A 27,348-nucleotide genomic window follows, 5' to 3' on the forward strand; every position below is an offset into this window, starting at 1 on the left:
CTGTACATGAATCGATTCCTAATTCATTTCGTGGCGTAGCAGTAGCATAGTTTGTGACGAATAAGAGACAACAATCGCCCAAACAAAAAGTGGGGAAATTCCCGCAAAACTTTCTAAACGGGGATAAAAGAGAACGTTAATAATGTCGTTACAGTTTTAATAGGTCATTAATCAAATCCAAATTCCTCTAAAAGTCGAGCAAAGGTTTCTTTCCAAACTCGAGTTATGATCCAAATTGGGTACTAATCTGTTACTGGTTGTCCAATATTCATCTAAGTTTTCTCTTCACACGAGCTGACGGGTGGGATGTATTTCAATTTTCATTTACCTTGACCCCTTACTATTTGCATAACCTCTACCAATCACTTTCGCTGAATGCATGACTTTGGCAAATTGCCATATTCAAACGTATCAGTCGGAATGTGCTCTCCAATTTTGTATATAAACGTGAACGGATCAGACTAAAATTATCAGTTTACCAACTGTTTTCAGCAAGTATACTATTACTCCAAAATGAAAGTAGGAGATATTTTTATAATGTTTTTTTTCCTAAAACGCATTACCTTGTACATGGCGTCAAACTTTCCATATTTTATTAGTTCTTCATCCTCGCCTCGCTGTCGCTGCCGCCGATTCTTACAGGTCAGCCGAATACGCTCCCAAGTACGAAGCTCCGGCATACAAATCTACATATGAAGCCAAATACGAGGTGAGTCACATTTCATAAATTAATTAAAGAAACATGGAAATTAACTTTCACGAAGGAATATTATTTGAAGACTCCCCAACCTTACGACTTCAGCTGGGCCGTCAATGATTACTACAACGACTACGGACACTCTGAGAAGAGCGACGGCAATGTCGTAACCGGATCATACCGTGTCGTCCTTCCCGACGGCCGCACCCAAATTGTCACCTACAAGGCCGACAGCTACGGATATGTCGCCGACGTCAAGTACACCGGTGAAGCCAAGTACCCCGAATACGTCGCATCCAACTACAAAGCTACCACCTACTCTGCCCCAGCTTACAAGCCTTCTACTCCGACCTACAGCAAACCAACTTATTCCGCTCCCACATACTCTGCACCGGCCAAAATGGCCCCGGTTTACACCGCCACTCCAGTCTATAAAACCCCCGCAGTTCAGTCCAACTACTAAATTGCAATTAATTGAGACAACCGAAATGTCTGCATGTAAATGATAATTATTTAATAAACTATCCAATTTGGTTAAAGAAAGTAGTACTTACCATTTGGTCTGAAAGCTCTACATGATATTTTTGCAGCACGGAACTTCCATTGAAATCGATTGAAATATTCAGAATTTTTAAAATTAACTCTCGCATGCTACCAATGGCTTGGATAATGATGTTAAGCCACCGACAATTTTTTTCCCTTTTTTCTCAAGATAAGAAAATAATCATCAACGGGAAAGGCAACCGGGATGTGGCGTTTGGATATCACCTAAACACAATAATTGGGATATTCTTTAAAAAGCAAAGAAGTGGGTCGGCAGGAAGGAATCGAGAGCCAAAATAGTAGGCCTAGTACCGTATAGGAAGGAACAATTTCAGTAATCGAAAAATATTCTTCCATCAGTGCACTCGTATTTCGGCTGTCTGTCAAATTAAAAATCTGTAGGTAACCATTCAATCTCTAAAACGCACGTTAATTGTGTTGTTAAAGAAACGAAAAATATAACTTTCAGGGTATCCTCCACACCCACTTTTTGCAGAAGACCATAATATGAAGCTGTTGATTAATAGTTTAATCAAAATATTAACACTGCTACAACTTTCTTCGCTGCCTATTATACTCCATGGAAAACGAATTGTTTGCACGTTTCCTAATTGGGCAGTGTATCGCACAAGTAAAAAGACAAAATGTTCAATTCAAAAATGCATTACAAAAAAATTTCTATGACCAATTTACTGAATTTAGCATCTGGTGGTGCTGGACACTACACCGTTGATAACATCGATCCGAAACTGTGCACACATTTGTTGTATCAATTTGCTAACATCGATAAATCAAGCTTAAACATTTCTATTAGTGATCACGCTGCCGACATTGACAAAAAAGGCTACAAGAAATCTGTAGCCCTTAAAACCCAAAACCCTCAATTGAAGGTGATGATTGTAGTAGGGTTTGCGAATGACGGTATTGAAAATGGTCATTATGAGCAACTAACTGCAAACGAGTCCAACATTGTCCCATTCGTCAGCTCAGTCATGGATTTCCTTCAACTTCACAACTTTGATGGCTTGGATTTAGATATACGTTATGAAGATCATTTGCCTAATGGTGTCGTTAAAACGAGCTTCGTCCATCTACTCACAGAACTGAAAAAAGCTTTCAATACAAAAGGATACATACTGTGTCTTACTCTTTCGGAGGATTCGTCAGACTATTCACAATCCAACGGCGAAAGTAATTCAAATATTGAAAATATTGAAAATGACTCACAAATGAATAACAATTAACTTTTTTTTTTTTTTTTTTAGAATTTGACGTGTCGGGATTAAACGAAATTGTAGATTTCATTAATCTGGAAACGTATTTTTACCACGTTCCTTCTTGGGATCCGACAGTAGGGGCATCAGTAGCCGATCACCATTCTCCTCTTCGCAAACGTCATTTTGAGATGGAGAATGAAAATCTGAATGCCGAATACTCCGTTACCTATTGGACAAATTTAGGTTTGTTAGCGTCAAAAATCAATCTGGGTATACCGCTTTTTGGACTCAGTTGGACCCTAGCGCGATCACAATCGTCGTCGAATAGCTTTGTTCCACCAATTTCAGCTGTGGGTGTTGGTCCGGCTGGAGATATAACGGGCGCAAATAATACAATGGCTTTCTATGAAATATGTTCCGCTATTCGCAACAACGGTTGGAAAGTATTCTCTGATCCCGATAAAAAGATCGGTCCCTACGCCGTGTCTCCAACTGATCCGAAGACGTGGGTTGGTTACGACGATCCTGCCATGGCAATTGTCAAATCCCAGTTTATTCTATCGAAAGGATTGGGTGGAGCCTTCCTTTGGGACATTAGTTACGACGACTTTCGGGATAGTTGTGGTCTTGGAGTCAATCCCATAACAACGGCCATCTACAACACCCTGAACGGTATAAATACCACTTGCGAATGCATATGCTACAACGATTAAATTAGGTGTAACTAATGTTTGTACAATGCTGAAGCTAGTGAATAAAACAAGAAAAAAGAAATAGTATAGCTATACCAAATAATCAAATATATTCAAGGTGGTAGTATAGCTCAATTCTGATTCGCTATATCCAGACATGGATGTCTGCTGCCGTCGGGATTGAAACCAAATACAAACTTTTTCAAATACAGTTGCTACCTTCTTTCTTATTATTTTAGGCACCTCTTCTCTTGCTATACCTAATTTCAATCAAACGACTGCTGTTTATATTATTAGATTCATCTCTTCTTACCCACTGCTATTCTTTATTTTTATCTTTAACAACACCTTAGCTACTATGAAGTGGAAAGATCATCTATTCTACTCCAGGCGTTGTTCTTCAACCTATTTAAAGTTCCGGAGCCTTCTCACTCCAGCAATGTTTTTGGATAATCAAAAGGGGAAACGTGTCATAGCGAGCTCGTTTTAAATAAGAAAGAGAGAAGGAAATCTTAAACAGCTAATAAAAATTCACTTCATTCCTCAACAAATTATCCTCGTCGACATACATATTTTCCGCGCTGTATTTTCTCCCTATTGCACATGACTTGAATTATTATAAGTATAGCTTAGACACATACTTTTTCTTTGCCACTATCAAACATCTCGCCACAACATCCTGAGCAATATCCTGAACTGTGAATGAGATAAGCAACAATATTTGTAAATTAGTACACCCAAAATGTTCCTTGCGCACACTTTTCTTTTCTGTTCACTGTATCAATCACGCAAAGGATTGCAGAGCTACTTATTGCTGCCTGACACTTATTATTGATTATAGTGTCGCAGAATTTCTCGCAATTCAACGGCAAGAATAACAAACCCTCGACATGGGACAATGGCCGACATTGTTGGTGATTGCTACTGCATCTTTGGTGTTGAGTAATATTGGTACCGTTTCGGCAACTCCACGATTGGTTTGTTATTTCAATTCTGGAGCTAGTTTACGTAAAGGTAAAGGCAACGTATTAATTTGTTTGCCTTATTCATTTCGTGCTGATCAATCTCTGGTGAACAGGTGATGGCCAATTTACTGTCGAAAACATCGACCCTTTCCTGTGCACTCACCTGATCTTCGTTTCGGGTATTTTCAACTCGATCGTCAGTAAAGGAGAACCCGGAAGTCTTGACCCAACGGTCATGAAATTCGTACATCTGAAAAACAAGAACCCCAAACTGAAAATAATGCTTTCGGTTGGAAGCTGGATCGACTTCCAGTCGGCACAGTATACCGAGAATGTGATGGGCAGCAACAGGGCCAATTTCGCTCACTCTGCCGCCCAATTTCTTGCCCGTTACGGTTTTGACGGATTGGACTTTTCTTGGCCGTGGGATTCTGCTTCGCCTACTGCCAATGATCCAAAACAATTCATTCGGGTACTGACAGCCCTTAAAGACGCCTTCAAGTCGAGTGGATATCTACTTAGCGTCGCCGTAACAGCCAATCAATCCATCTCGGAATTAAGTAAATTATTCCTATTTTATTTACACATTTTCTAAGTCAATTTTTAATTTGTTTTCCGTAACTAGGCTATGATTTTCCAAAAATTGAAGCGCTAGTGGACTTTGTGAACTTGAAATCCTACAACATGACGGACAATTCGAAATCCATGGCAGATCACCACGCCCCACTCTACACGAGGAAATGGGAGACTTCCGGAGTCGGTAGCAATAACGTCGATTCAGTTGTGTCTTATTGGATCAACAAGGGCGTATCCATATCAAAACTCAACGTGGGTATCCCTTTTTTCGGTAAGAGCTGGACGTTATCGTCGGACGCTTACAATCCGCCAGCCAAAGCATCGGGCCCCGGACCGGCCGGTCCATTGACTAACACCCAAGGAGAATTGGCCTTTTACGAAATTTGTCGGCACGTACGCGTCGACAAGGATTTTAAAGCAGTCAGAAGTGGCAGCCGTTTGAACGGGCCAATCGCCTACTCCTTGCGGACGTCCGGAAGGATTTGGGTCGGATACGACGACGTCGATATGGTCATACACAAAGGAAAGTATATCCTGTCAAAGAATTTGGGCGGGGCTGTTGTTTGGGACATCTCCATGGACGATTTTAGAAATACTTGTGGCAGTGGGATCAATCCTTTGCTAGCGTCTCTATCTAGAACTCTCAACGTCATCGGTCAAAATGCTGAGCTGTACGTATCTGCTTCGCGTGACCTTTCCCCGAATTTTATTCTGGCCAATATGACAATAACGATGCTATTATTAATATTTTATTCTCGTCCCATGTACTTTTAGGGCGAAATTTGTCATGGAAATGAATAGCAATCGATCGTCTGAGTGCATTTTTTAAAATTTTCCTCGAATCTTTCCTGATTTAAAAATAATGGTAACATACTTTCATGGAAATGTCGTGGAGTAAGTGGGTGGCGAAGGGATTATATACGGCAGTGATCCTCCTACGTAATGTTGACTATTTACTCGCTATATGAAGCAATACAAGAAAAATGACATGAGACAAGTTTCCGTTATTAGATGGCATAAATTCTGACGTGGAAGGGAGAGTAGTATATAGTAGTGTATATATTGTCAAGGGTCACCTTGCATATAATATTTCCACTTACTCGTTAAAAAAAAATGGAACTAGAAAAGAAGCTTTCTTTGAAGTACTCCAGGGAACAAAACTTTGCTTCTGAAATAGTTCTATTGCGCTTTTTGCCTCTTTTGGCTATGTAAAAAAAAGAGCTTACAGAAAATATTTTATTTATTTTTAAAAATTATGATCTGAATTAAGCGATGTATTGCTTTTGTTTCTGCAAAAGGAATGTTGAAATTTGTTTCGTCATTTTCATCAAGCATACGAATTTTGACATGTCGTGTAGAGCGGTATATAATTATTGATTATAAGCTACTATATTATCTTCTATTTTAAAAATTTATGGCTCCGATGTATTATGTACAGGATGTGTGTGCACCTTTTATCTCTAACACTAATATGAGATTACCTAACCTTGAGACCAATAGGATGTCACCTAGCCACCGAGTCATTTGGGTTAACGAAAAGTTTTAACCTTGAACTGCCAACGAGATCTGCAAAAATGTTCCTCATTCCTATCTTATTTGAATCTTAAATTCCATCCTTCTTTCCGTGACCGCCAGGTAGCCTCAGCATCGAGAAACACTATAATAAATCAAGCCGAAAATTAAAAAAAGCAAGGTGATTTGAATGTTGTCGATACCGAGTTTTTCAACATTAATATGCTACATTATCGCTAACGACTTGAAAAATGGGCGCAAGCCTAACGTTTATTATTAATTGTAATCAGCAATGACAGGCAACTTAAAGAAAGAAAAAACCACCGACACAATAAGAACAAGTTTAGTAAAAAAGAAGAAGCGTAAATAAAAAACAACATTTAATTCATTGTAAATTTTTTTTAATGAAGTGATTTGACCCCTGCTGCTTCTAGGAAAGTGAAGATGAGTACGTGACGAATGCATTTAATTCAGTACCAAAAAATTTTCGAGCGCGAACTCCGATATAAGAGAAAATGGGAAAGAACGACTCTTTTGACGGGGGAAATTCGACTTGATTAAAAATGTACTATGAGGTAAGGTATGAAATACTCTCAGGCGTGTCGATGAAGTTTCAAGAAACTATACGAATGAATAACTGAATTGGTTTTGATGTTGGTAAAGGATATATGCAGGGTATATGAGATAGTACGGAGTTGGGAACTTGGATCAATAGATCAGGGATCGTCTGATCGACGTCGTATTTTCGTTCAACATGTCGGCAGGATTATATCAAGATTTGAATAAAAAAACTATTTCAATGTAGCCCACAATTTTCAATCAATATTCTGAAGTTAAAAAAAAGCAGGCTCCAGAACTCTATAGAAGATTTCCCCTTGATGCTACATACATTATGCGTTTCCCATTAGTTCCAGGAATCTGAAATTAAAACAGTTGTCACATTGTATCGAGGTGCGGAGCTGGATGAAAGAATTCTCAACATACCAACCCGTTAGAGGATTTCCCAATAATATTGTCCGAAACTTTAACAAGAACTGCAGAACGCCCGTAATTGAGGACGAAAACTAGTTCTAAGCTCAACGCCAGGCAAAAAGGAAACGTACATCTGTCACGTACAACATCCAAAAACTGAACGCTAACGTAACATTTTCTGCTCAACTTTTAGAACGAATTGGCCTTTACGAAGGTTACATAAGGCCTCGTATCGAGTGCGATAATAATCTTTCCATTTTACTCTGGCACTTTTTCTCAATTTTCTATTTAGCCTCCCAAAAATTGTGACGTGGAAAATTCTACTAGTAGAAATAGAAACACAAGTCGCCATCTGATGTCAAGGCTTTCTCACTCACCACCGACTCACCAAGGGATTTTACACAGTAAAAAGATGAGCCTATACAACGCGTTGCCAGGGTCTGGAAGGTTATTCTTTGATGTAATAAGATTAACGCAGGCAACGTTGAAATCATTTAGAAGAGTGGAAGGAAGTGGATTTCCATGTTAGATGGCCCTTGTGGCTAACCGAATAAAATAGTTAAAAGGAGTGCTTCCAGATAATCAAAGAGCTTAGCCCTGAGCGTATATCTCTGTTAAGTTCCTAACGAGCCCTGTGGCGAATGTCATGCCAGCCGTTCATACCTACTAGTATACGCTGCTGAATCTTTCATGATTTCTTTCGAGTCTTATTGAATAAGAAAACAGGAAAACAAAATGCTATAAATTCACAAATGTCCGTTCTTGCTTCCATGCAATTCCTATTACGCATAGCAATAAAAATGTATTGATTGTTGTGCACATTGTTGGTGCTGACGACATTTTTTTAAACCCACGGATCGAATCAATAATGACAAAATTTGTAATGTAAAATATCTGTTATTGAGCGCGTTTTTTGCATCTGAATTTCTGCTTAAAATGAATCAGAGCGCGTTTGAATTCTTTACTAGTCGATATGTACATCAACGGATTGTAGATTACGTGGACGATAAACAGGTCGTAAATGTAAGGATTGATGCGGTACACAGTCGGGCAATTCATTTGGAGGTGAATGCACCAGTAAATAATAATGCCGTTCACTGTGACGGGGAAAGTGCAGAGCCAGAAAGGAAGAATATTGACGGACATGCTGAAAGCGGCGCGAATTTCAAGTCGATTGAGTTTGGGGCGGTTGAGAAACCAGGTGAAACAGAGCGTGTCGTCCAACTGAGAGTCAAAGTGCGGCGGAAGAACATTGCCTGTTGCATCGGGCGCAGTTACCGCTTGAAGTGCTGGCACCTCAATCTCTACATCTGCTGGTTCTATTCAAAGCACAATTTTAATCTTGTATTTTGATTTATCTTTAGCCCAAGAAAAATACTTACCAGATCCGACATTTGATAAAGGAGTTTGAAGAAATTTGAGAGCGATGGGATTCTGGCGAAAATGCAATGGCTGTTTCTTTATAGCGGCTCGAGATAGGAAGAAAATCATAATGTGCAATATGACACAGAGGATGCCCATGAACAGGTCGTAGATCAATACGACGTGCATGTGGGTCAGATTAATCGTACAATTTTTGATCTTCTTGTAACCGGTCCAAAACGGACTGGTAAACGTCAAGTAAGTTACAACGAATCCAATGGATAGCAGCAAAATTGTTCCTCGATTCGTCACTTTCTCCTTGTACCACTCGTAACGGGCGATGGCCAAGTAGCGATCAAGGCCCGCCAGGGCCAACAACGTTAAAATAATCGTGTGAAGCACTCCCGCGTTGAGGACGCAAATTTGACACGCCACTCGATTTCGACCTGCGATGGCCACTACTTCCAGTATGAAATGAATGATCTGAAATTGATTCATCACTGAAATGGCAGCCCAAAACACATGGCGGGGATAGTGGAGCTGGCGTGAACGGCAGACCACCACAATGACGAGAAGATTGATCAACGTCCCAACAGCAGTCGTAACGTAGCGATAACTTTGTGTCGTCACGGACATGGGCCGGAGATCCATCGGAACGTCCAAACTAATGAGTAAAGAAAAATTCGACGGGATGCTGTCTGTTGAGCGATTCATGCTCTATGGTTGACGATCGAGCTGTTTGCGTGGTAATAAACCGAGACACTCGTCAGCCAAGCAACTATAAGGACACGGCGGGGGGGGGGGATGAAATTTCTGCCATGCGCATTTGGAATCACCGCGCTACGTTCGTTATTTGGGATCCGATCCAAAGGAGCGCTGTTTGAAAGGTGTAATATCTAAAATATGAATCAATAAATTTTTTTACTTCACATCAACCGGAATGGAAAGTGAAATCAATGATGCTGTATTTTTTCAAGGATTCGTTTTCTGAAATGGCTAAAGCAAACAAAGAAATAATTCTTACATGTTGGAAACGAGAACACAACTCACTGAGACATCAAATGCGTCGCGAAAACGATTTCGGTTTGATTGAGAGAAAAAAATAAGACCCAAAAGTGATAAATGTCAAAGAAATGTCAAAGAGCTAAACGCAATTCAAGGAAATACAAGAAAAATATTAAAATGCAGCTCATACAGTATTTAAAATTTCCTTCAGCTTGAAAAAAAAACTTGAGATTCGGTCTCTGAAAAAAAAACACGATGCGAAACGGTCCTCAAAAATGAAACTCTGTTCTCCGCGTTGCTCTCAGTATAATTCGAGTAATGCAACCATGCGACGCTGATCTCATACTCAAAGACGCATTTGGATATTATGTAGCGACGCATTGCTACAGAATATCAATCCGCATTACGTTGCGTCCTGACTCTGGGAAATAGATCCTTATCCTCCCACGCCATTATTACACATACTGTGCTGCATTCCGTTACAAGTTACTCCGTTACAATCCTTTATACATTTTGTATGACGTGTGCAACATCTCTTCTAGTAAAAGTTTTGTGCAAGTTGCGTTCCCAAGACTTTGGTTCAGTATTATCCGTTTCGCAAATAGAAACTTGAAGCGGAAACAATTCGACAGGAAAAAGAGGCATCAGCGACCTTATACTGCTGGGCAAGTTTGAACAAAAGATAAATTTACCATGACATTAACAAGCTCATGATTTATTAATGCGACTACAGACCAAAGAATGCCAATCAACTCCATTCGACGGATGCAACTTTATAAAACTTGTAACAGGTGTCTGCATTCAGGGTGGTATATAACAATTGCACATGATTGAAAGGTACGGAGAAAAAATAAATAACGAGAGAAGGAAATATATAGCTTAACCCATCTGGTTTGTGTGCTATTCGGCGCCCATTCAACTTTGAGCAGTTGAGCCAGATAAATAATTCTCGGATGAACGAAAATGTCTGTCGTTGACGTGCTAAAAAGGTGGGTGGGCAGTATAATACCACTCTGAAGGGCGAATGGGGTTTGCTGGAAAGTGACTGCTGGAAGTAAAATTCCAATGAACCAGTTGTAGTAGCATGTAGTCCTAAATTCAGGAGAATATTCACTATTCAGCGATGTCTCCACGTGAGCAAACGCGATCAATAGGGGACAACCAACAGTCTCCAAGAATAAGACGAATTTTTAATTTCAAGACAGACAGATTTCCGTTGAAATATGGAAGATGTAGGCTACGAGTTTGGTCTTTCACATTTATTGCTACCACGAAGCTTCATTCGAACGCTTGATAAAATCAAGCAATTTACAGAAAACAGCCAATTATGTCGTTAGCAGCGGAAGATCACGAATAGTTTTTTGGAAGTCAAGGAAAAACAAGAACCGCGTTTGTTTTTCTTTAAATCCTTTCTTGTTATGACACATTTCCGCCCAAATCAGCAACTTGAGCTAAATTGCTGGCAACAGCAGCAGTTAAGTTCCATGACAGACGGAATTTTAAAAAAAAGCAATCGACGGTATAACGGACCGGACGGCGGATGTAGATAAGCGCTCGGAAAACGACAGAAATTCCCAGCAACCGCCAGCAACGAGACAAACTTGTTGCGCAGTAAAGTTGGATGTTGATTAATTGAATCGTACGGTGAAACGAAAGTTACGTAACAATTTGACTTCCATACTATTTGAAAACTGAAGCTAGCAAGGGTCCTATACTTGATAACGAAATTAACTGCGACTTACCGAGAAGTACAATAAGTGATGCTGTCCGACAAGTTCCAGTCCGCCTTGGGTCGCCCTTGGTACATAACTTTCACACACCTGCGCAAAAAAAAATCACAGTTGTAAGCACTCATGGAAGAATTTACAGTTTGCACAATTAAAAAAGAAATTCAGATGAAACCATTTACACGCGACGTAGGAAAACGCAGCTCTCACATGACCAAGAGTCTAGAGACAGCCAATACATTTTGGTGGGTGTTGCACAATTAATGACGCATGAGTAAGAGATAAGAAATAGGAAAAAAATAAGGGGAAAGGAGTAAAAAAAAAAAAAAGAAGAAGAAAAACCAAACGAAAAAAACCCAAAGATGTTACAAATAAATAAATTAAAGAAATAAACCATTTTTTTTATCACATCAACTGTCATAATGGAAGGCATTGCCTCTTTAGGAATCCAAATATTCCAATATTCCTCAAAATTCGCATTCATAGTTTTATATTGCATGTCAATCTTCGTGATTGTTCCCACCTCATTCAAAATTTAAAACCATATTAATAAAATAATATGACGTGCGACTTTCGAATTTACTGTGAAACTGCGACTGACACCTTCAATATTGAAGGTGATGTAACGAAATAAAAACAAACAAAAAAATGTTGTTAATAAAACATTAGAAAATCAAAACATTCGAAAAATTTCTTTCAAAATGAAATAGACATTGAAAAAAGATTGGCATGTGTAGAGTAGTTACTGTGGAATGATTTCCTAAGTCCCGCGCATGCAATATTTTGAATATCGCACTGTTGCATGTTCATAGTTGCTACGCAGTACATACAACTACTACTTACGCTGTACTTCATCAGTTTGAAGCCGCAGATGAAACCAAATTACCTGTTGAACCAACTTTTTACCTCATGACGATCGAGTGCTATAACCACTACACCAAACTGCTGCCACGGGAAATAAGATTTTTCCAACTACCGTTTTTTGTTGTATTATTTTTTTTAATTTACCGAGGAAAATTACTAGAATGCTTAATTTGATAGAAATTGATTGACTACATTAATTAAACATGGAAACTAAACATATATTTTTAAAATAATCTTAGCGCCAAATGTTTGGGCCATCAACTACTAGCGAACCTAGCGGTGATCATGCAAGTTGGTGCTAACAAAAGTGGAAACGTTTTTTGGACCTCTTGCGTTTGGGCTTGGCCACTTCTCTTTTCCTCGTCAAATCCGTCGCACTTGAGAAAATAAATTTTGCGAATTATTTTGCGAATAATCTTCGTCTTCGTTCGTTTCCGTCGTTACTAAAAAACAAATCGGGAAATTCAATTTTAACTGCAGCTTCCTATATTCTAAACTGATTTAATATTGGAATTGAAGACAATGAAGCAATAAATTGTATTATTTCAAAATAAAAGCTCTTTCACGTCACTCAGTGTGAAAATAACACGAAGCTGGCTGAACTAAAATTAAGGGTATCTTATTAATTATTATGCTTCGTGTGGGAGCAGAAAACTTCTAAGCGCCATCTTCGATAACAAGGGGAGTTAACCTAACATCATTGCGTTTCCAGGACGACGAGTTTTTAGGAAAAGTTTTCGTTTTCGCCTACTAATTAATAACCGGCTTAACCGAAAGTTTTTTTTTTACACACGAAATGAGAACGAAAGTGTACGTTTACCGACGTTGCCTACAACTCGTCACACACAGAGTGAAAATGTTTGCTCCAATAAGTTTCAGATCGAAAAGAAAGCAAATTTGAATAGTGACTGAAATATCTCCTTACCTTAAGTCTCCATGTGCGGTGGCCGTTTTCATTCGTGATGCAAAGTGTGTTTGGCAATTGTCGTTGCAAAAAGGAACACACACGTCTGACGTCAGCACCTTCCACCATTTTGTCGTCTTTTTTCTGACCCTTCCTCTTCTTATTGCTGCAGACATTTCCAACATCCACAACAAGGCAGTTTAGTGACGATAGAAGCAGCATAGTTTGTTTCGTGGGCCGTGGAACATGTCTCGTTGTTAAGTTGCGTTTTTTTAATGACGTGTAATTGTTTCACGAGAATTTGTAACTGTTTCAGCTGCATGTTAAACTGTTTACAACGTTGACTAGACTTTTTACAGTGGTGCTGTCGTGCTGTGTTTGATCGACAAGATGTGTAAATAAAGAATTTGTGCAGACGGGACCCGCTGAACTAGCCTAATCCGGTTGAAACTTCGAGGACGTCGAAAGATGATGTGCACCGTTTATGCTTCCTGGTAAGTCGCAATCAATCAAGTTCTTAAATAGAAATAGGCCCATGGTAACGTTATTCGAAGTAGAATCAGAATCAACCCTTTTTCATCTAGTAAGCACAAAGTTTCTTCTTTCCAAGGTACCCAAACTTCCCAATCGTGGCTCCCCCTCAAGGCAGGCTGTAACCGTAATGAATTAACTATGTTGCACGTAATTGTTTGCAACCTATGTAGAAACTCATACAAGCGTAGCGTTCACCTTTTCCTGTTTTTGGAGCGTTCCTTATTATCTCTGTTACTTGCTGAGCCTTCTTTATTTTCTCCCAACTTGTGTACCTATAGCTTATTAGGCCAACTAGGTAGGATAGAAATTCATTTAAAATCGGTAGCTAATTTCACCTTTTCACAGAAAACCGGGGGAAAGCTGAGCAGAACGACTTTGAAGTTGGCTGATTGTTCTAACATCACACCGAAAAAGTGGAAAGTTCTGAATCCTTCGTCCTTTCCCGCCACTAACACCCTGTGCATACGGAAGCTGATGGCTTTTCAATCTTTCAAAGTAGTAGGTAAATCAACCCTTTAATTCGTTTCCCATTTTTTCGACACTCAGTTACTTTGTGTGAAATAATTCGATTTATGTGCATTAGTCTAGTTCTCTACATTTTTCAAATCTCTTCTAAAGTCATCATTAGCATTTCAAGAGTACGCATCACGCGTTTGATTTTGACGATATTGAATACCGGTAATCATTTTGCATTTTCGCTTCAACAACTGAATTCCATGAACGCTTCAACCTGCTGTACTATAGTATCGTGTTCGCACAATTTTCCATTAGTTTAATCGATTACTTTGATCATGGATACGTATAGTTACGGTTGCTAGAGAGGGGGTTGAAAACGGATAATTCTTAGACTAGTAATCTTATTTGTTCAGTGATTACCGTGGCAGAAGTATGATTTCAGTGAGGCCTACTACAAACAACTTCTTTTAATGTAGTCGTTCTTTAAATAATTTTCTCCAGATTTTCTCTAGATCAATGTTATGGCTGGTCTGTCTTATCAAGCGTTTGAAGTTTTTGTCAAATTTCCTATTTATAAGAAGTTAAGAACGATATATGACAACTTCTGAATTTCTGATTCACAAGTCTCAATAACTTTCTTCATAAAATTATGATTGTTTTTTTTTTATTGACTATTTTGACAGAGAGTATAATGATATGCACTCCACCTTTCCCTCCCTTCCCCAGTTCCACTATAGGGAAGAAAATGTACTTTGAAAAATCTCAGTAAAATGTCATTTATATTAGCTAAATTCAAACAACCAAAACTGTGTTGAGGGGGAGAGGGAAGCAACTGCAGATTCCGGAAATGAATATCCACAAGCAAATGAAAGGATGGAATGTAGTCTAGGATGGATATTATTAATTGTGTTTCACCTCCAGTCTTGGATTTTGAACTTATAGCAATTCGAATGTAAACTGAAATCTGAATTATAAACTTATAATTCAGATTTAATTAGTTTCTTTGCGAATTTCGTCCATAAGATGAGATTTTTACCTTTTATTTAGAATCTTGAGGAAAGATGCGGAGTATTTGAACCGGCGGTCCAAAGTCACGAAATTACTAGGAATAGCAAATCCTTACGCGTATCCGTCTTCCACGTTTATTAGTATGCAGTTGCCGTCACAAGACATTGGCTCAGGGTCGATGGGGTCATTTACTAGATAGATAGATAGTGCGTGGGGTACATTTGTGAGTGAGTCTTGCACTCTTGCTGTACTTGCACTCAGCAATGAAAATGGATAATACCAAGACGCCTCCATATGGGAAGGAATCAGTCGCGCTCCATTAAATTCTCCTCCATACTTATGTTGTTTTCCTCGCTCAGTTCCGAAACGCAGCCATTTGGTTGCATTCCTGACATCCGACCGATCTGGTCGATCCAACTGCTAAGAAATTTAGAAAAATGTAGTTTCATTTTTCTAATCCGAATGCAGAATTGGTTGGTTCGTTAGAGAATCGGACAGGCGTGTAGGGTAGTGTATTAGTTGTATTCTGATCTGATTCTGAAAGCCTGAAATCCTCATTTTGATTTGGACGCCTTTTGTTCTTTGCAGTGGCACAAGTGGAATCCCTTAGATTAACATTTGCTTGGGTCCATCGTTCCATTCCGCCTGCTTCCAGCTTTAGCGGGATTGAAGTTGAACAACAACCCCTTTTCATTGATTGCCCGATTCCACTTAAAAGACGACGAGGCCAATCAAACTATATCCCATCGTATAATTTTTAGGTTTTTTTTTTTTAGGTATGTTTGTGTGTGTGTGTGTGGGGGGGGGGGGGGGGGTTGAGGAGGTATTCATTTTCATGCTTAAAGCAAATGTTGAAATGCTGAATTGAATTTCCCCGAATTTCACTTGTCAAAGCTTTTCTTTTAAATAATACGTTAGAACGCATTTTTATGTTGCAGTAGTTGTGTAGGCTATTTTATTTCTTCAAGTGTCTTTCAAGTGAATCAGGGCACGTTTGAATTCTTTGCTAGTAAACATGTGCATCGGTGAATTGTAAATAGTTTGAATATCACAATGTTTACTGTTTATCTTGTTGGCAATTAGGGAACTTTTTGGCAAAGTGATCGACTGATCGTTCGTCGGAATACGAAACTTCGGGAGCGCCGGATCGTAATTCGACCTGGAAAAGGATAAGACAGCACAAGGATACAGCAACAAAGCATGAAGGTAAACATCCATAATTAGTGCAATATCCTTTAAAACATCCAAAACGGCGGATCAGTCATTTGAAATGTAGTACGAGAAACTAAGTCGCGTCTTGAACGATACGAGGTGATGGGCTGAAACCCAGCGAATTTGAGTGGCCCTGCAGCCATGTCTCGTTACAGAACTGTTGCAGACACTATAGTAGCGGAAAGCCCGGAAGTGCGGTGTATAGTTTTGTTTAGGCAGGAGGATGAACTTTTGTATTACAGTAACTAATGACAATGGGTGTGCTAGAGACGGGCCGACGTCTCATCAAAGTCTGAGATGTCTGAAATGTCTGGGGTGTCTGGGAATAATTGAAAAGTAGCTTAACATCTTTGTCGCGACATTGCTTTCTTTCGGTTAATTAACGCCCCCCCCCCCAGAAGAAACAAAACAAAACAAAACAAAGAGCTCCACATTTTGAAAGACATTATTATTCTTCGATGTTTTGTATGCAGACCTTATTCAAACGCTTTTATGCTGTTGCCATGTAGCAGCTGCAAAATATTTTTAATCTGTCACACACGTAAAGCTTATACACAGCTTTTCTTCATCGTCTATTGATTTTCCTATTGAAACGAATGAAAAATTGATGAGAATTGCCCTAGTTGTGGCATCTGTCCGAAGTAAATTTCCTGTAAATACAAACATGGACTACTTGAAAAAGCGCCTTCAATGCGTCTGGAATCCAGACTCTGCTGAATTCCGCACAGTTGTCATTTGAATTTCGATTACACGGTCTATATTACTTGTCTCGGTATCTAACGACTGTTGCCATCGTTGGGATTTCTTGATTGGAAAATATCTTTCAGTTTTTTTCGCTCTGGTTTTTCATTAATTGGCAGGAAAGGTCATACGTCAGTTTGAATTGCACATCTTGAAAACACGAAAGAGCGTTGTCTGCTGCATCGCTGCTGGATTTTAGAGAAGAGAATCCCCCGTTTTTTACGGCTGCGCTGTCTGGGTAATCCAAGATATAAATGCCGTATCATTTTCTATGGTACTACATCTGATACTATAGTCTTCCGAAGGTCATTAAAATCATGTTTATGTCACTTGTTTAATATTTCTGCACAACGCGGCTTATAAGTTATAAGCATAGTTTTAAGTTATAACTAGCTTTTAAGCCTTTCAACTAGAAGATAGTACGGTAGTATACTTATTCTTTATTCATGGTCGCTTTCGATCTTCGAACAATTCTAAAGGGACCACGAAAGAATATCAAGACAACTTTCCAACTTTTGCAATTTTTATAGCTGGTCCTGAATGGACTGGTAATCTTGTTGTCGTGTAAGCGATGTTTGTACCTGCGAGTGCCTCTGTTTTCAAAATTTAAACTAATAATTATTGATAACATCAAGCGGATCACTGGTATACAATCGTTTTGCTGAACAAATCCGATAGTCTGCGCAAAGTTATTAGTTTTGGACGGCCATTTTTGGTCCATTTGGATTACGCTTTGACGTATTTATTATCCCGAGATTATTAATGGCCTTATTGCGTGTTTTAAGTTGTATAATTGAGTCTATTTCCTTGCGCTAGAGCTATACGTACTACATCCCAAGCAAAATTAACATTTGCTGAACTTCCCATGAGCATTCGCTGGCCGAATGTTACTTGTTGAGTGAAACAGTCATCCAACTGTTATCCAACTGTTCCGATGCACTGATACGAGTAATTCTCCTCTCCTACACTTTAGCCAAGCAGTCGCCATTACATACCAAGTTTACTTGAAATTCAACTTTTTATAAATTTCGATCTTTAAGCCCTCATTTCTGCTTTTCCATACAAGTCAAGAACAAAACCGTCTTTTCCTCTATGCAATTTTCTGAACCCTGAAGGAAGCGAACGCTTTTTCCATGAGAATAATTTATTAAGTGGTGTGCGCTTCTGCATGTATTTTCAATTCTTTTCATAAAGTTTTCGAACCAAACGTAAATTGAAAAAGTTAACTGAACTAGCTTCGGAAATGTTTCATGAATGCCTTTTTGATCGCTCCCTGCATTTCATAAAATATACAGTAACTTATATTTTATGAAATGCCTTATATTATAATAAGGATAACTGCTAAAGCTAACCAAAGACTTTTACTCTATTGTGACTCGCACCACTCGCACGGTTAAAGTGCTTTCTCGCCCATCTCTTCCGTACGAACGCTCCGCCCAATCTTGCTTAAGTAAAAGATTAGGTTTTATCTTCGTCATTGCGTAATAGAGATTGTGTGAGACACATCGGTAATATGCAAAATGGTGGGCATTGAGTTAGCTGGCACTCAATCGTGCGGAAGGACTAAACGAAAGCAACTTCATAATCCCGTTCTGGCTGGCATTAACAGCTAGTTTCAGACTACTCTGAACTTTAAAATAGACACAATCGATCCAGTTTATCGAATACATTGAGTTAAACCCACTAGGTACGAAAATGAAGAAGCTACGCAACTCATATGTGGGCCAGCGTCGTTCCCATCTGTCTGGAGGTGATGCGTAATAATAGCTTACTGGCTGCAGGGACTTCCGGTCACTTGGAGTGACGAAAAAGTTCTCTTTGTGATTTCCTTGGACAATGACATTTTGATTTCCCTTTAAAGTCCAACATCCAAAACATTTTTAAAAATCTGTATTCCTTTTACAGCAATCCGAATTTTTATTGTCCGATTTTGGCAGTCACCTTCAAATGTTAAGTAAAAAAAAAAAAAAAAACTTGTTGCTGTTCACCAATGTTTTCAGCCAGCAGAGCCACCTTGCGTTGCCTACGTTACCTGCTATATAAGGATTACGCGGGAACGTCGTTATTTAGCTGAGCTAGATTTAGACGATGCATTGAAAAATGCGATCCATTCATTTGAACCGACTATCTATCGACCCGGTACATCTTCCCACGTCTTTATCCCACGTCTTGCGTGTGATGCCTGTAATAAGAAAAAAGAAAGAACGCAAAAGCAGCATGATGTAATGGAGGTGACGATTATTGGTTACTCTATTTTTATTACAGTTGTTATGTCAAAAGAAATTGTTTTTTTATTTTCGCATGACAGATGGATGACAGTCTCACCATAAAAAAGGACAAAAGAATAGTGTAAAGGGGAAGAATTTTTTATTCATATGCTTTCACTCCTTACAGTCACCGTAGGAACGTGTCATTGAATTTCGCTTATAATTAGGAACATAATCACGCTATACAATAGGGAAAATGCAATATGGAGTTACGAACTTTCTGCTTTAATTATGCTGTAAAAGTAGAAAACTACTTTGAAATGGAGTAACAATACAGTAAATTGAATTATTACAAAATAATTGAGCTCTCATTTTGTAATTAGCCTTGAATTTTGATAGAAATTGATAATACTTTTTCCGGTCCGCAGTAATTATAATAGTCCTTTACCTCTCGATTTCTAGTTCCAATCTCCATAGTGCTCCAAAATTCAAGCCTTAATTACGCATTTACGTGTATGATTCTAATTAAATTTTCACTTTATGGTATTGATCGGATTTAACCTGAAACTAATCATGCAAGATATCGATGTTGTGCTAAAATTATATACCTTGCCGTGTTTTTTTTTCTTTTATTCCCCGTAGATTTTCGTGACAATGTGGTGGCTGCTAACGGTTATTGAGAGGTAAAAGAATTACTGTGATTTCCATGGTATTGATGTGATTATTCATGGTATATTGCCAACTTATCCTTCTCAGGTACCGGCTGTTATTTCTCCGTTTTCGAGATTCCGCTGCAAAATGTGTCGGATTCCTGTCGTATTGCTACTCGCTTTGAAATGTTATTCCCCTTTATTCCTTCGTTTCTTTTTCTTTAGATATAGCTACTCTGAGTAAATTTTTGATGTCGCCATAGAAAATAGAAACCTTAAACCAAAGACAGAATGTGGCTGAACGGAGAAATCCGGAGAAATACTAAACAATGTACACCTATCTTTGTTTGACATGAAACTTCGCTAATTGTTTATGTGCGGCTATTACGCAATTTTATTCTATCTTTTAAATGAATCAGGGCACGTTTGAATTCGGTGCTAGTAGATATGTACATCAGAGGACTGTAGAGAGTGTGGATGATAAACCAGTCAACGAGATATCGGTTAATTTGATAAACTACTGAGCAGTTAATTTGGAGACGATAACACCAATAAATAGCGATGCCAACCAAAGTAACGGGAAACGTACAAAACCAGAACGGGAGCATATTGACGGACATGCTTAGAGCGGCGCGAATTTCAAGTCGATTGAGTTTTGGGCGGCCGGAAAACCAGGAGAAACAGAGCGTGTCGTCCAGTTGAGATTCAAGGTTTCGAAGAGCATCATCATTGCCTGTTGCATCGGTCTCATTTTCAATTGGATTTTCCCCTTGACGAGGTTCCTCAACTACAGGGGAAACTTGTTTTTAAAAAAAGTTGTGTTCAATTATCTGCACTTGCTTTTACCGATGAACGAGTTGCAATCTCAAAATGAACGAGTTATGTTTCAAAATGGAAAGAAGCAGGAATTTCCGTGATGTAAGTTTATAGGCATTATTACCTGGAGTTCGATTTATTGAAATTGATGGACGAAATTGAAGTGCAATTGCTGATGTTTCGAGAAAGTTCGGTGGTTGCTCTTTAATGATTTTTCTTGAACGGATAAAAATCATTACGTGTAAAATGGTACAGAGAATACCCAGGAGTAGATCGTAGATCAAATAAGCATGCATATGGGTGAGATTTATGGCGCATTTTTTAACATTTTTAAATCCGGTCCAGAACGGACTTGTTACCACCAAATACGTCACGATGCATACGAAAGATAAAAGGTAAATTGTTCTTCGATTCGTCACTTTCTCCTTGTACCACTCGTAGCGGGCGATAGCCAAATAGCGATCAAGGGCTGCCAGAGCGAGAAATGTTAAAACAATTGTGTAAAACACTCCTGCGTTGAAAACGAAAAACTGACATACCACTTTGTTATTTGGGCTCAAGTAGGTCAATATGTGTACAACTGCTTGGATTATGCTAAACTGATTTATCACCGAAATCGCCACCCAATACAAGTGGCGGGGATAGTGCAACTGCCGTGAAAACCCAATCACTAGCACAGTAAGTATATTGATCAAGGTACTAATCACAATTATAACGATGCGAAAACTTTGATTCTTTAAAGTCATACGTCCCGTTTTTATTGGGATGTCTAGACTTGCTACTAATGAAGTCAAATTTCCTGCTGATTGATTCATTTCACTGTAAAATGATTGAACAGTGACTAGAACTGTGCTCTTTGGACTACTGAAACAGATATACCGAAATAAGAAGTTTTATATGGAGACGTGATCGAAGATCTTTTGACTTGCGCAGTTACCGTTTCAATGATCACTACCTATTGCACTTTCATACCTTGGCTATAATAATATAATTCTTATAGGAAGATAATTCTGAAAGTAAAATTCGCTGTTAAAAAAAAAATTAAGTATTTTCTGTAGTACATAAGCTATTTAATTTCCTTTTGCATACGACGTTAGAGGAAGTAGAGTTTCACCATCTAGTCACACACAGATAAAAGGAAAGACAATTAAAATTGAAACCGGCTTCTCCAAACTCTTCTTAGTTTAAAAAATAAATTTTGACATTTTTAACATACCTCGAACACTGTATTAGTGGCATAACGCACAACCATATGCATGACAACGATATGACGCTGATCTGATGGCTTGTGATGGAAAATGCAGATGGATATTATTGTGCAGCGAAGCGCGCGTTCTTACAAAATATCATTCCGCGTATTACGTTGTGCCCCGACCCTCTTTGTATTTCCTGGAAGTTTGTGAGAAAAGATGAGCACTGCTGTTCACCTTCCAAGCGAAACTATTCACCCGGAAGGAGAAACGAAGGAAATGGGGGTAGACGTGATAGTTGTATCTTCTACCCCAGATAAGCTATGGGTTCTATTATAGACTGAGAACTTTTGAAAATTATAAAACATTTTTTTTATTGTGGAGCTTCGATGTCTACGATGAAATTTCTGAATGGTTGAGTCAGTTTGACGTTTTTTCTTATTTCATAGTTGTATATAGTTTACTACATACTTTGGTTGCTTGGAGAAAGTTTTACGCTAAAGTTGTACGCTCATACATTTCGCATTTGAAAGGCCGTCACCACTGATCCAATAGAAGGAAAAGACAAATATCTTTGGCCAAGCCGGGCCAAGCATACAGACTGGAGGTATTCGCCTTTTAGTAAACGATCACGGAGCCGACAAATCGGATTGATGTCAGTCCATCACGACTTAAGCTAACACTCATTTTTGCCAATTTCAATTAGACGATATTGCTTGTTATTTTGGTATTAATTCTGGGACATTTTTCTTACCTAGCTGATGTTTACCAAATGAATATTCTTTGGTACAGTATCAACCATCTATGTGACCATCTAAAGTGCGCAGGTCTTTTGATATCGATAGACAACTTCAAATAACTATCGGATAAAAACGGAATATCAGTTACAAGTATACAAGAGTAACGTCAAATAAATGTGTGAACGAAAAAATTTTAGCCTTCAGGTTGGGGAAGGGAGGAGTTTAGAATATCATTTCTTGTGGTAGTTCCTCCCGGCCAGGTGAATTGGGAGGGAACACTAGGTGAATTGGGAGGGAACACTACGATGGGTTTATAATGATGATCTCTTTCATTTTTACGCCGGAGGACGAATCGGATGGGAGATGCGGGATTCAGGGTCGAAGTCTGAAGAGACGGATGACCTTAACACATCAATCATTGTGACTGTGATTGCAATTGTATCGTGTATTTAATTATGCTTTAGTTATTTGAGCTATACGCAAAGATTTCAAGATCCTACCTGCTACCATAATCTTTCATCGTTTTATTCAGATTATTTTTATATCTACCCCACGAGCCATCGAATAACTTTCATTGAGTGATAATTAGAGGGTAATTCAACACAGCCTTGAAGCTACATGGGTTCAATCGACTTCAACATAACATAAATCAAACGAGCAACAGTTGCGTGGATTTCTTATGTGCACTTGACCGGGCTGTAAATACCCTTCGGCTTGAATGTCTTGTGTATAGTGCCAGGAGGTTGAGCTATAGACTTGGAAGAAATATTCTGATTTTGAAATTGACCGCACTAGTATCCACATTTGAGACTTGAGATCGAATCAAAAGAAATGTGATGACAAGTTATTAACTCAACTCCGGCGGAATTAAAAAATCAGCATGTGTCCTCAGAGCAAAGTCAAATACAATTCAGGATTCAAGTCGACAGACATTCTTCAAAGTGGATTCTAGTGCGCAAATCAAAAAGTACGTTAGTTGTGTGATTTATTCCAATATTTTATTCTTTTCATCAAAACCACGATATTGAAATATTGTCCAGCATGTTTTTAGGAACTAAATAATCCGACAGAAGATGAGCTGTCGTCGCTGTCGATTCATCTGCCGGGCTAGAGTGCCACTGCTACTTGCCATTATTAGCGCCGTGATGGCAATCTTCACTGTGGCTCAACTGTTTTGGCAGAATCAGCAATCCTTGCCGCCACTTTCCGTGAAACCTTCGCAACCTTTGACTTCAACTTCGTCCATCAGCAACAACTCGAAATTGAAAATCATTTTATATTGGAGCTCTTGGAGTTGGAAAATGGGCGACCAACCACTAATCAAAGCCAAATGTCCGGTGACGGCCTGTTTGTTCACGCCCGATTTGACTCTGTTCAACCAGAGCGACGTCGTTGTAATTTCCGTCGAGACGACGCCCGATTTCCTGGTAAACCGCTTGCCTCACCAGCGGTTCGTTTTCTTCGTCATGGAGTCGCCGGCCAACACCGTCGACATTCCCATGTTGCGAAACAACCAGACGCGCTACAACTACTTCAACTGGACCATGAGTTACAGGAGAGATTCGGACATTGTACTCCGCGATTTCTTGGGCGCCGTTGTATCCAAAAACAATTCAAACGACCAATATCCGCCCAGAATTGAAACTAATGTCTCACGTCGGCAATACAACTCGAATACAACGAGGAAATTGTCTTCGGTCGACGCTTTAAAACATTTAGTCACGACGAGGGAAGACAGGAGAAAGGCAGACAAAAATCCTTTTGTAGATGAATCACGTCATTATCCTTGGATCAAAAGTAAAACCAAATTGGTGGCCTGGTTCGTGTCGCACTGCGACACTCCCATCCAGCGAGAGGAATACGCCCGTCAACTCGGCCAGCATATTCCCGTCGACATTTACGGCAGGTGCGGCAAGGAGCATCAGGTCACTTCCATTTGTGACTCGGCGGATGACCCGGCCAACTGCGAAGAAATCCGCGCACTTCGAGCCCAGTATAAATTTTATTTGGCGTTCGAGAACTCTTGGTGCCCGGATTACGTCACCGAAAAATTTTACCGAACGCTGCAGTTTGACACGGTGCCGATCGTTCTCGGTGGTGCGGAATACGATCGTTTTGCTCCGCCGCATTCGTTTATCAACGCCCTGGATTTCTCATCGCCCAAACAACTGGCCGAATATTTGTTGCTGTTAAACAGTTCGGAAGAGCTTTACGCCGGCTATTTTCAGTGGAAAAATCATTACCGAGTCTCTCTTCCGGCCATGGATGGCTGGTGTGACTTGTGCCGGATGGCTCACGATGAAACCCTTCCGGCCAAAGTCTACCCCGACATCAAGCAGTGGTGGATTGACGACGGACCGTGTGAAAACGACAGGACCAATTATTTCTAATTGGATTTGTTATGTGTTTAATTTTATAGTATTATAATATTATATAGTATACGATTCGATTTCTTATTTAACTGTAAAGGTACACGAAATTTTATTTTCCAAAAATACACAAGTTATGTCGCAATAAATTGGTTGAATCTGTTAGTAGTGATTGGGCAATGTTCAGCCGCCAGGATGGCGTACAGCTGCCGCGTTCCCATCCGGATGGGCTCGTTGGACGAGAGGAAATTCCACAAATGGACACCGTAACTCGAATTGATCATGGAAAGCGACTGGCGAGACGCCTCTTCGAAATACAAATGCCAAAACGGTGGACCTATGGGACAGAAATGTTTGTAAGACAAGAGGCTGACATCCGGGCACACAGAAGATTTCCCCTTGATTCGACCAGTGCTGTTGCTGCATAGCCGAATGTAGACGTTGGTTAGCGCTGTAGGGCCATGCAAATAATAATCCTCCGGATCATATTCAGCTGCAAGATACTGGATAAGTTCCTTGATGAGTCGATGTCCAGGCTCGAAGTGCATGACGCCGTTGTTTAACTGTTTCCCGTCAGCCCCTTCGACTAACAAGACATTGTGCAAAAATTTCTCGTCCAGCGGCTTCAACACGACGTAGTCCAGGTCCATGTAGAGGCCACCGTGTCTGTACAGGGAGACGAGCCGGATGTAATCGGAGAGATGGGCCGTCCGGAATTGACTGTCTCGCCACTCGCCTTTCTCGTACCACAACTGCAACGGCGAGCCGCTAAAGTAATTTCCGTTGTCCACCAAAAAGACGGCCACGTTAGCGTAGTGATCTTTGAGAATGTCCATCCAGGGGCCTGTTGAATCGTCCAGACGGTCACCAGAGATGAGAAGTTGAACGGGTCTGCCGGGATTGTGTTTCGCCACCGATTCAATGGCGCAACATTGTCGGAAGTTGAGGTTTCCGCGACCGCTCGTCTCGTGGAAAAAGATTCGCCGGCTATCGGCGTTGATGTTGACACTTTGCTGGCGATGATTGGATGGAATAATCAAGTAATAGACTATTAGCAATGTGACGAGTATGATACCAACTATTTTTGCGACATCTTTGCCCGTTTTTCTTAACCGCAATCTAATGGGGAATGTAAGCATCGTGAACAACAGTCGACTATTATTGGGCAGAACTTTTAGAACGAATTGCACTGGAGGAGATTTTCCTTTACAACTAAGAAAAGGCCGCAAGCAACTGAGGCCGGAGAAATGAAAGTTAGATTTGAAAATAATTAAGGATGAAATTGAGATGCTTTGGCTACAGTCAATGGACAATGAATTTGAGCTAGAGCCCCCAAAATGCTATCGCTATCCGTTGCTAAAAACGGATGCTGTCTATTCGCCTTTTCCGAATTCCACAAATGAACACCGTAGCTTCTTTTAATTTGCGACAAAATGCCAATCGCATTCGTCGAATTGCTCAACTTGTCGTAGAGAACGTCAGAAAACGGCCTCTCGATCAGGAAGAAAAAATTAGACGAGAGGAGATGGATGTCCTTGCAAGTGTTGGACGACGGGTCTGCTTGAACTATTCCGCAGGAAGAATGCATCAAGAAACTGACGGCTTGCGAGCCGTGAAAAACCATTTCCGATGGGTCGTATTCTTCGGCCATCAACCGCATCATTTGAACCGTCAGCCAGTGGCCGCGTTCTAGATGCATTACGCCGTTACTAATGATCCCCATGTCGGAACTGTCGTAAGACAAGCAGTTGCGGAAATGATCGCCCTGGTAAGCTTTGAGAGTCAGGATGTCCGTGTCCAGGTAGAGTCCACCTCCCTTGTTGAGCGTCAGGATGCGGATGTAGTCGGACAGGTGAGCGACTTGGTGTGGGCTCTTGAGCCATTGGCCCTTTTCGTACCAATCTTGCAATGGGCTTCCAGCAAAGTAATGATCCTCGTTGACTAAGACGGCAGCCACGTTAGGGTATTGCGAAAGGACCTCTAACCAGGGTGGGCTGTAAAACGTTGATGTCGAGGGAAAAGGACTAGACGATTCGCTGCCAACGGAACAGCCAGCAGTCGTTCTCGGTCGGAGAAAGAGTTGGACGAGTCGGTCGTGATTGTGTTTGGCTGCCGATTCCACGGCACAGCACTGCTGCAAATTCAGATCGGCTTTACCGCTCGTTTCGTGGAAGAAGATGCGGCGATCGATCAAGTTTGCGGGTATGTTGCTGTCCAATGGTTTCCATTGCCTGGGCAGAACATCGTTCTGCATGACTAGACCATCTGCATCAGCTGGTGATGAAACGAGGAAATCGCCAACGCACAGCACTTTGTGTTTAATACTAGCTAAACTTGGAGTCCGGATGCTGAAATGTGCCAAAAATACCAGGAACACTAAAAGAACTGA

General features: G+C 40.0%; 8 protein-coding genes and 1 long non-coding RNA gene across 14 annotated transcripts; 5 read left to right on the top strand and 4 right to left on the bottom strand.

The window, feature by feature from the left end:
• Nucleotides 1-379: 379 nt before the first annotated feature.
• On the top strand, nt 380-1,160 carry LOC124202910 (cuticle protein 19-like). Its single transcript, XM_046599416.1, has 3 exons — nt 380-437; nt 600-709; nt 765-1,160. Exons 1-3 carry the CDS (start codon nt 380-382, stop codon nt 1,158-1,160), a joined length of 564 nt encoding a protein of 187 aa, XP_046455372.1.
• A 360-nt stretch (nt 1,161-1,520) lies between these two features.
• On the top strand, nt 1,521-3,356 carry LOC124202451 (probable chitinase 10). Of its 2 annotated transcripts, none has more exons than XM_046598791.1 (4): nt 1,521-1,642; nt 1,710-1,871; nt 1,943-2,431; nt 2,506-3,356. In XM_046598791.1, the coding sequence occupies exons 2-4, from the start codon at nt 1,748-1,750 to the stop codon at nt 3,168-3,170; spliced, it is 1,278 nt and encodes a 425-aa protein (XP_046454747.1). In that variant the 5' UTR covers nt 1,521-1,642; nt 1,710-1,747; the 3' UTR covers nt 3,171-3,356. The 2 variants fall into 2 exon arrangements, with proteins under 2 accessions (XP_046454747.1, XP_046454746.1); XM_046598790.1 differs by having other exon boundaries at nt 1,531-1,638.
• Nucleotides 3,357-3,895: 539 nt separating this feature from the next.
• Nucleotides 3,896-5,682, top strand: LOC124202450 (chitinase-3-like protein 2). The gene is made up of 3 exons (XM_046598789.1): nt 3,896-4,163; nt 4,228-4,674; nt 4,740-5,682. Exons 1-3 carry the CDS (start codon nt 4,040-4,042, stop codon nt 5,462-5,464), a joined length of 1,296 nt encoding a protein of 431 aa, XP_046454745.1. The 5' UTR covers nt 3,896-4,039; the 3' UTR covers nt 5,465-5,682.
• Nucleotides 5,683-7,927: 2,245 nt separating this feature from the next.
• LOC124202411 lies at nt 7,928-13,217 on the bottom strand. Of its 3 annotated transcripts, none has more exons than XM_046598760.1 (4): nt 13,058-13,217; nt 11,284-11,361; nt 8,557-9,200; nt 7,928-8,493 (listed from the first exon to the last, which is right to left on the bottom strand). In XM_046598760.1, the coding sequence occupies exons 1-4, from the start codon at nt 13,210-13,212 to the stop codon at nt 8,072-8,074; spliced, it is 1,299 nt and encodes a 432-aa protein (XP_046454716.1). In that variant the 5' UTR covers nt 13,213-13,217; the 3' UTR covers nt 7,928-8,071. The 3 variants fall into 3 exon arrangements, with proteins under 3 accessions (XP_046454716.1, XP_046454718.1, XP_046454717.1); XM_046598762.1 differs by lacking the exon at nt 13,058-13,217 and adding an exon at nt 11,451-11,580 and having other exon boundaries at nt 8,557-9,432; XM_046598761.1 differs by lacking the exon at nt 13,058-13,217 and adding an exon at nt 11,451-11,574.
• On the top strand, nt 13,214-20,342 carry LOC124202413. 2 transcript variants are annotated; one of them, XR_006878072.1, is made up of 4 exons: nt 13,214-13,530; nt 16,118-16,240; nt 19,837-19,877; nt 19,951-20,342. It is a non-coding gene; the product is annotated as an uncharacterized LOC124202413 (long non-coding RNA). The 2 variants fall into 2 exon arrangements; XR_006878071.1 differs by having other exon boundaries at nt 20,070-20,342.
• LOC124202412 (5-hydroxytryptamine receptor 1B-like) lies at nt 20,216-21,671 on the bottom strand. Its single transcript, XM_046598764.1, has 2 exons — nt 20,785-21,671; nt 20,216-20,643 (listed from the first exon to the last, which is right to left on the bottom strand). The coding sequence occupies exons 1-2, from the start codon at nt 21,473-21,475 to the stop codon at nt 20,216-20,218; spliced, it is 1,119 nt and encodes a 372-aa protein (XP_046454720.1). The 5' UTR covers nt 21,476-21,671.
• LOC124202409 (4-galactosyl-N-acetylglucosaminide 3-alpha-L-fucosyltransferase FUT6-like) lies at nt 21,267-25,096 on the top strand. 2 transcript variants are annotated; one of them, XM_046598759.1, is made up of 3 exons: nt 21,267-21,338; nt 23,123-23,557; nt 23,631-25,096. In XM_046598759.1, the coding sequence occupies exon 3, from the start codon at nt 23,664-23,666 to the stop codon at nt 24,978-24,980; it is 1,317 nt and encodes a 438-aa protein (XP_046454715.1). In that variant the 5' UTR covers nt 21,267-21,338; nt 23,123-23,557; nt 23,631-23,663; the 3' UTR covers nt 24,981-25,096. The 2 variants fall into 2 exon arrangements, with proteins under 2 accessions (XP_046454715.1, XP_046454714.1); XM_046598758.1 differs by having other exon boundaries at nt 23,642-25,096.
• Nucleotides 25,094-26,098, bottom strand: LOC124202912 (lactosylceramide 4-alpha-galactosyltransferase-like). The gene has a single exon (XM_046599417.1). The coding sequence runs from the start codon at nt 26,096-26,098 to the stop codon at nt 25,094-25,096; it is 1,005 nt and encodes a 334-aa protein (XP_046455373.1).
• A 131-nt stretch (nt 26,099-26,229) lies between these two features.
• On the bottom strand, nt 26,230-27,213 carry LOC124202913 (lactosylceramide 4-alpha-galactosyltransferase-like). The gene has a single exon (XM_046599418.1). It carries the CDS (start codon nt 27,211-27,213, stop codon nt 26,230-26,232), a length of 984 nt encoding a protein of 327 aa, XP_046455374.1.
• Nucleotides 27,214-27,348: the final 135 nt, after the last annotated feature.

This window comes from Daphnia pulex, chromosome 9, assembly GCF_021134715.1.
Source record: "Daphnia pulex isolate KAP4 chromosome 9, ASM2113471v1".
In the NCBI taxonomy this organism is placed as follows: Eukaryota; Metazoa; Arthropoda; class Branchiopoda; order Diplostraca; family Daphniidae; genus Daphnia; species Daphnia pulex.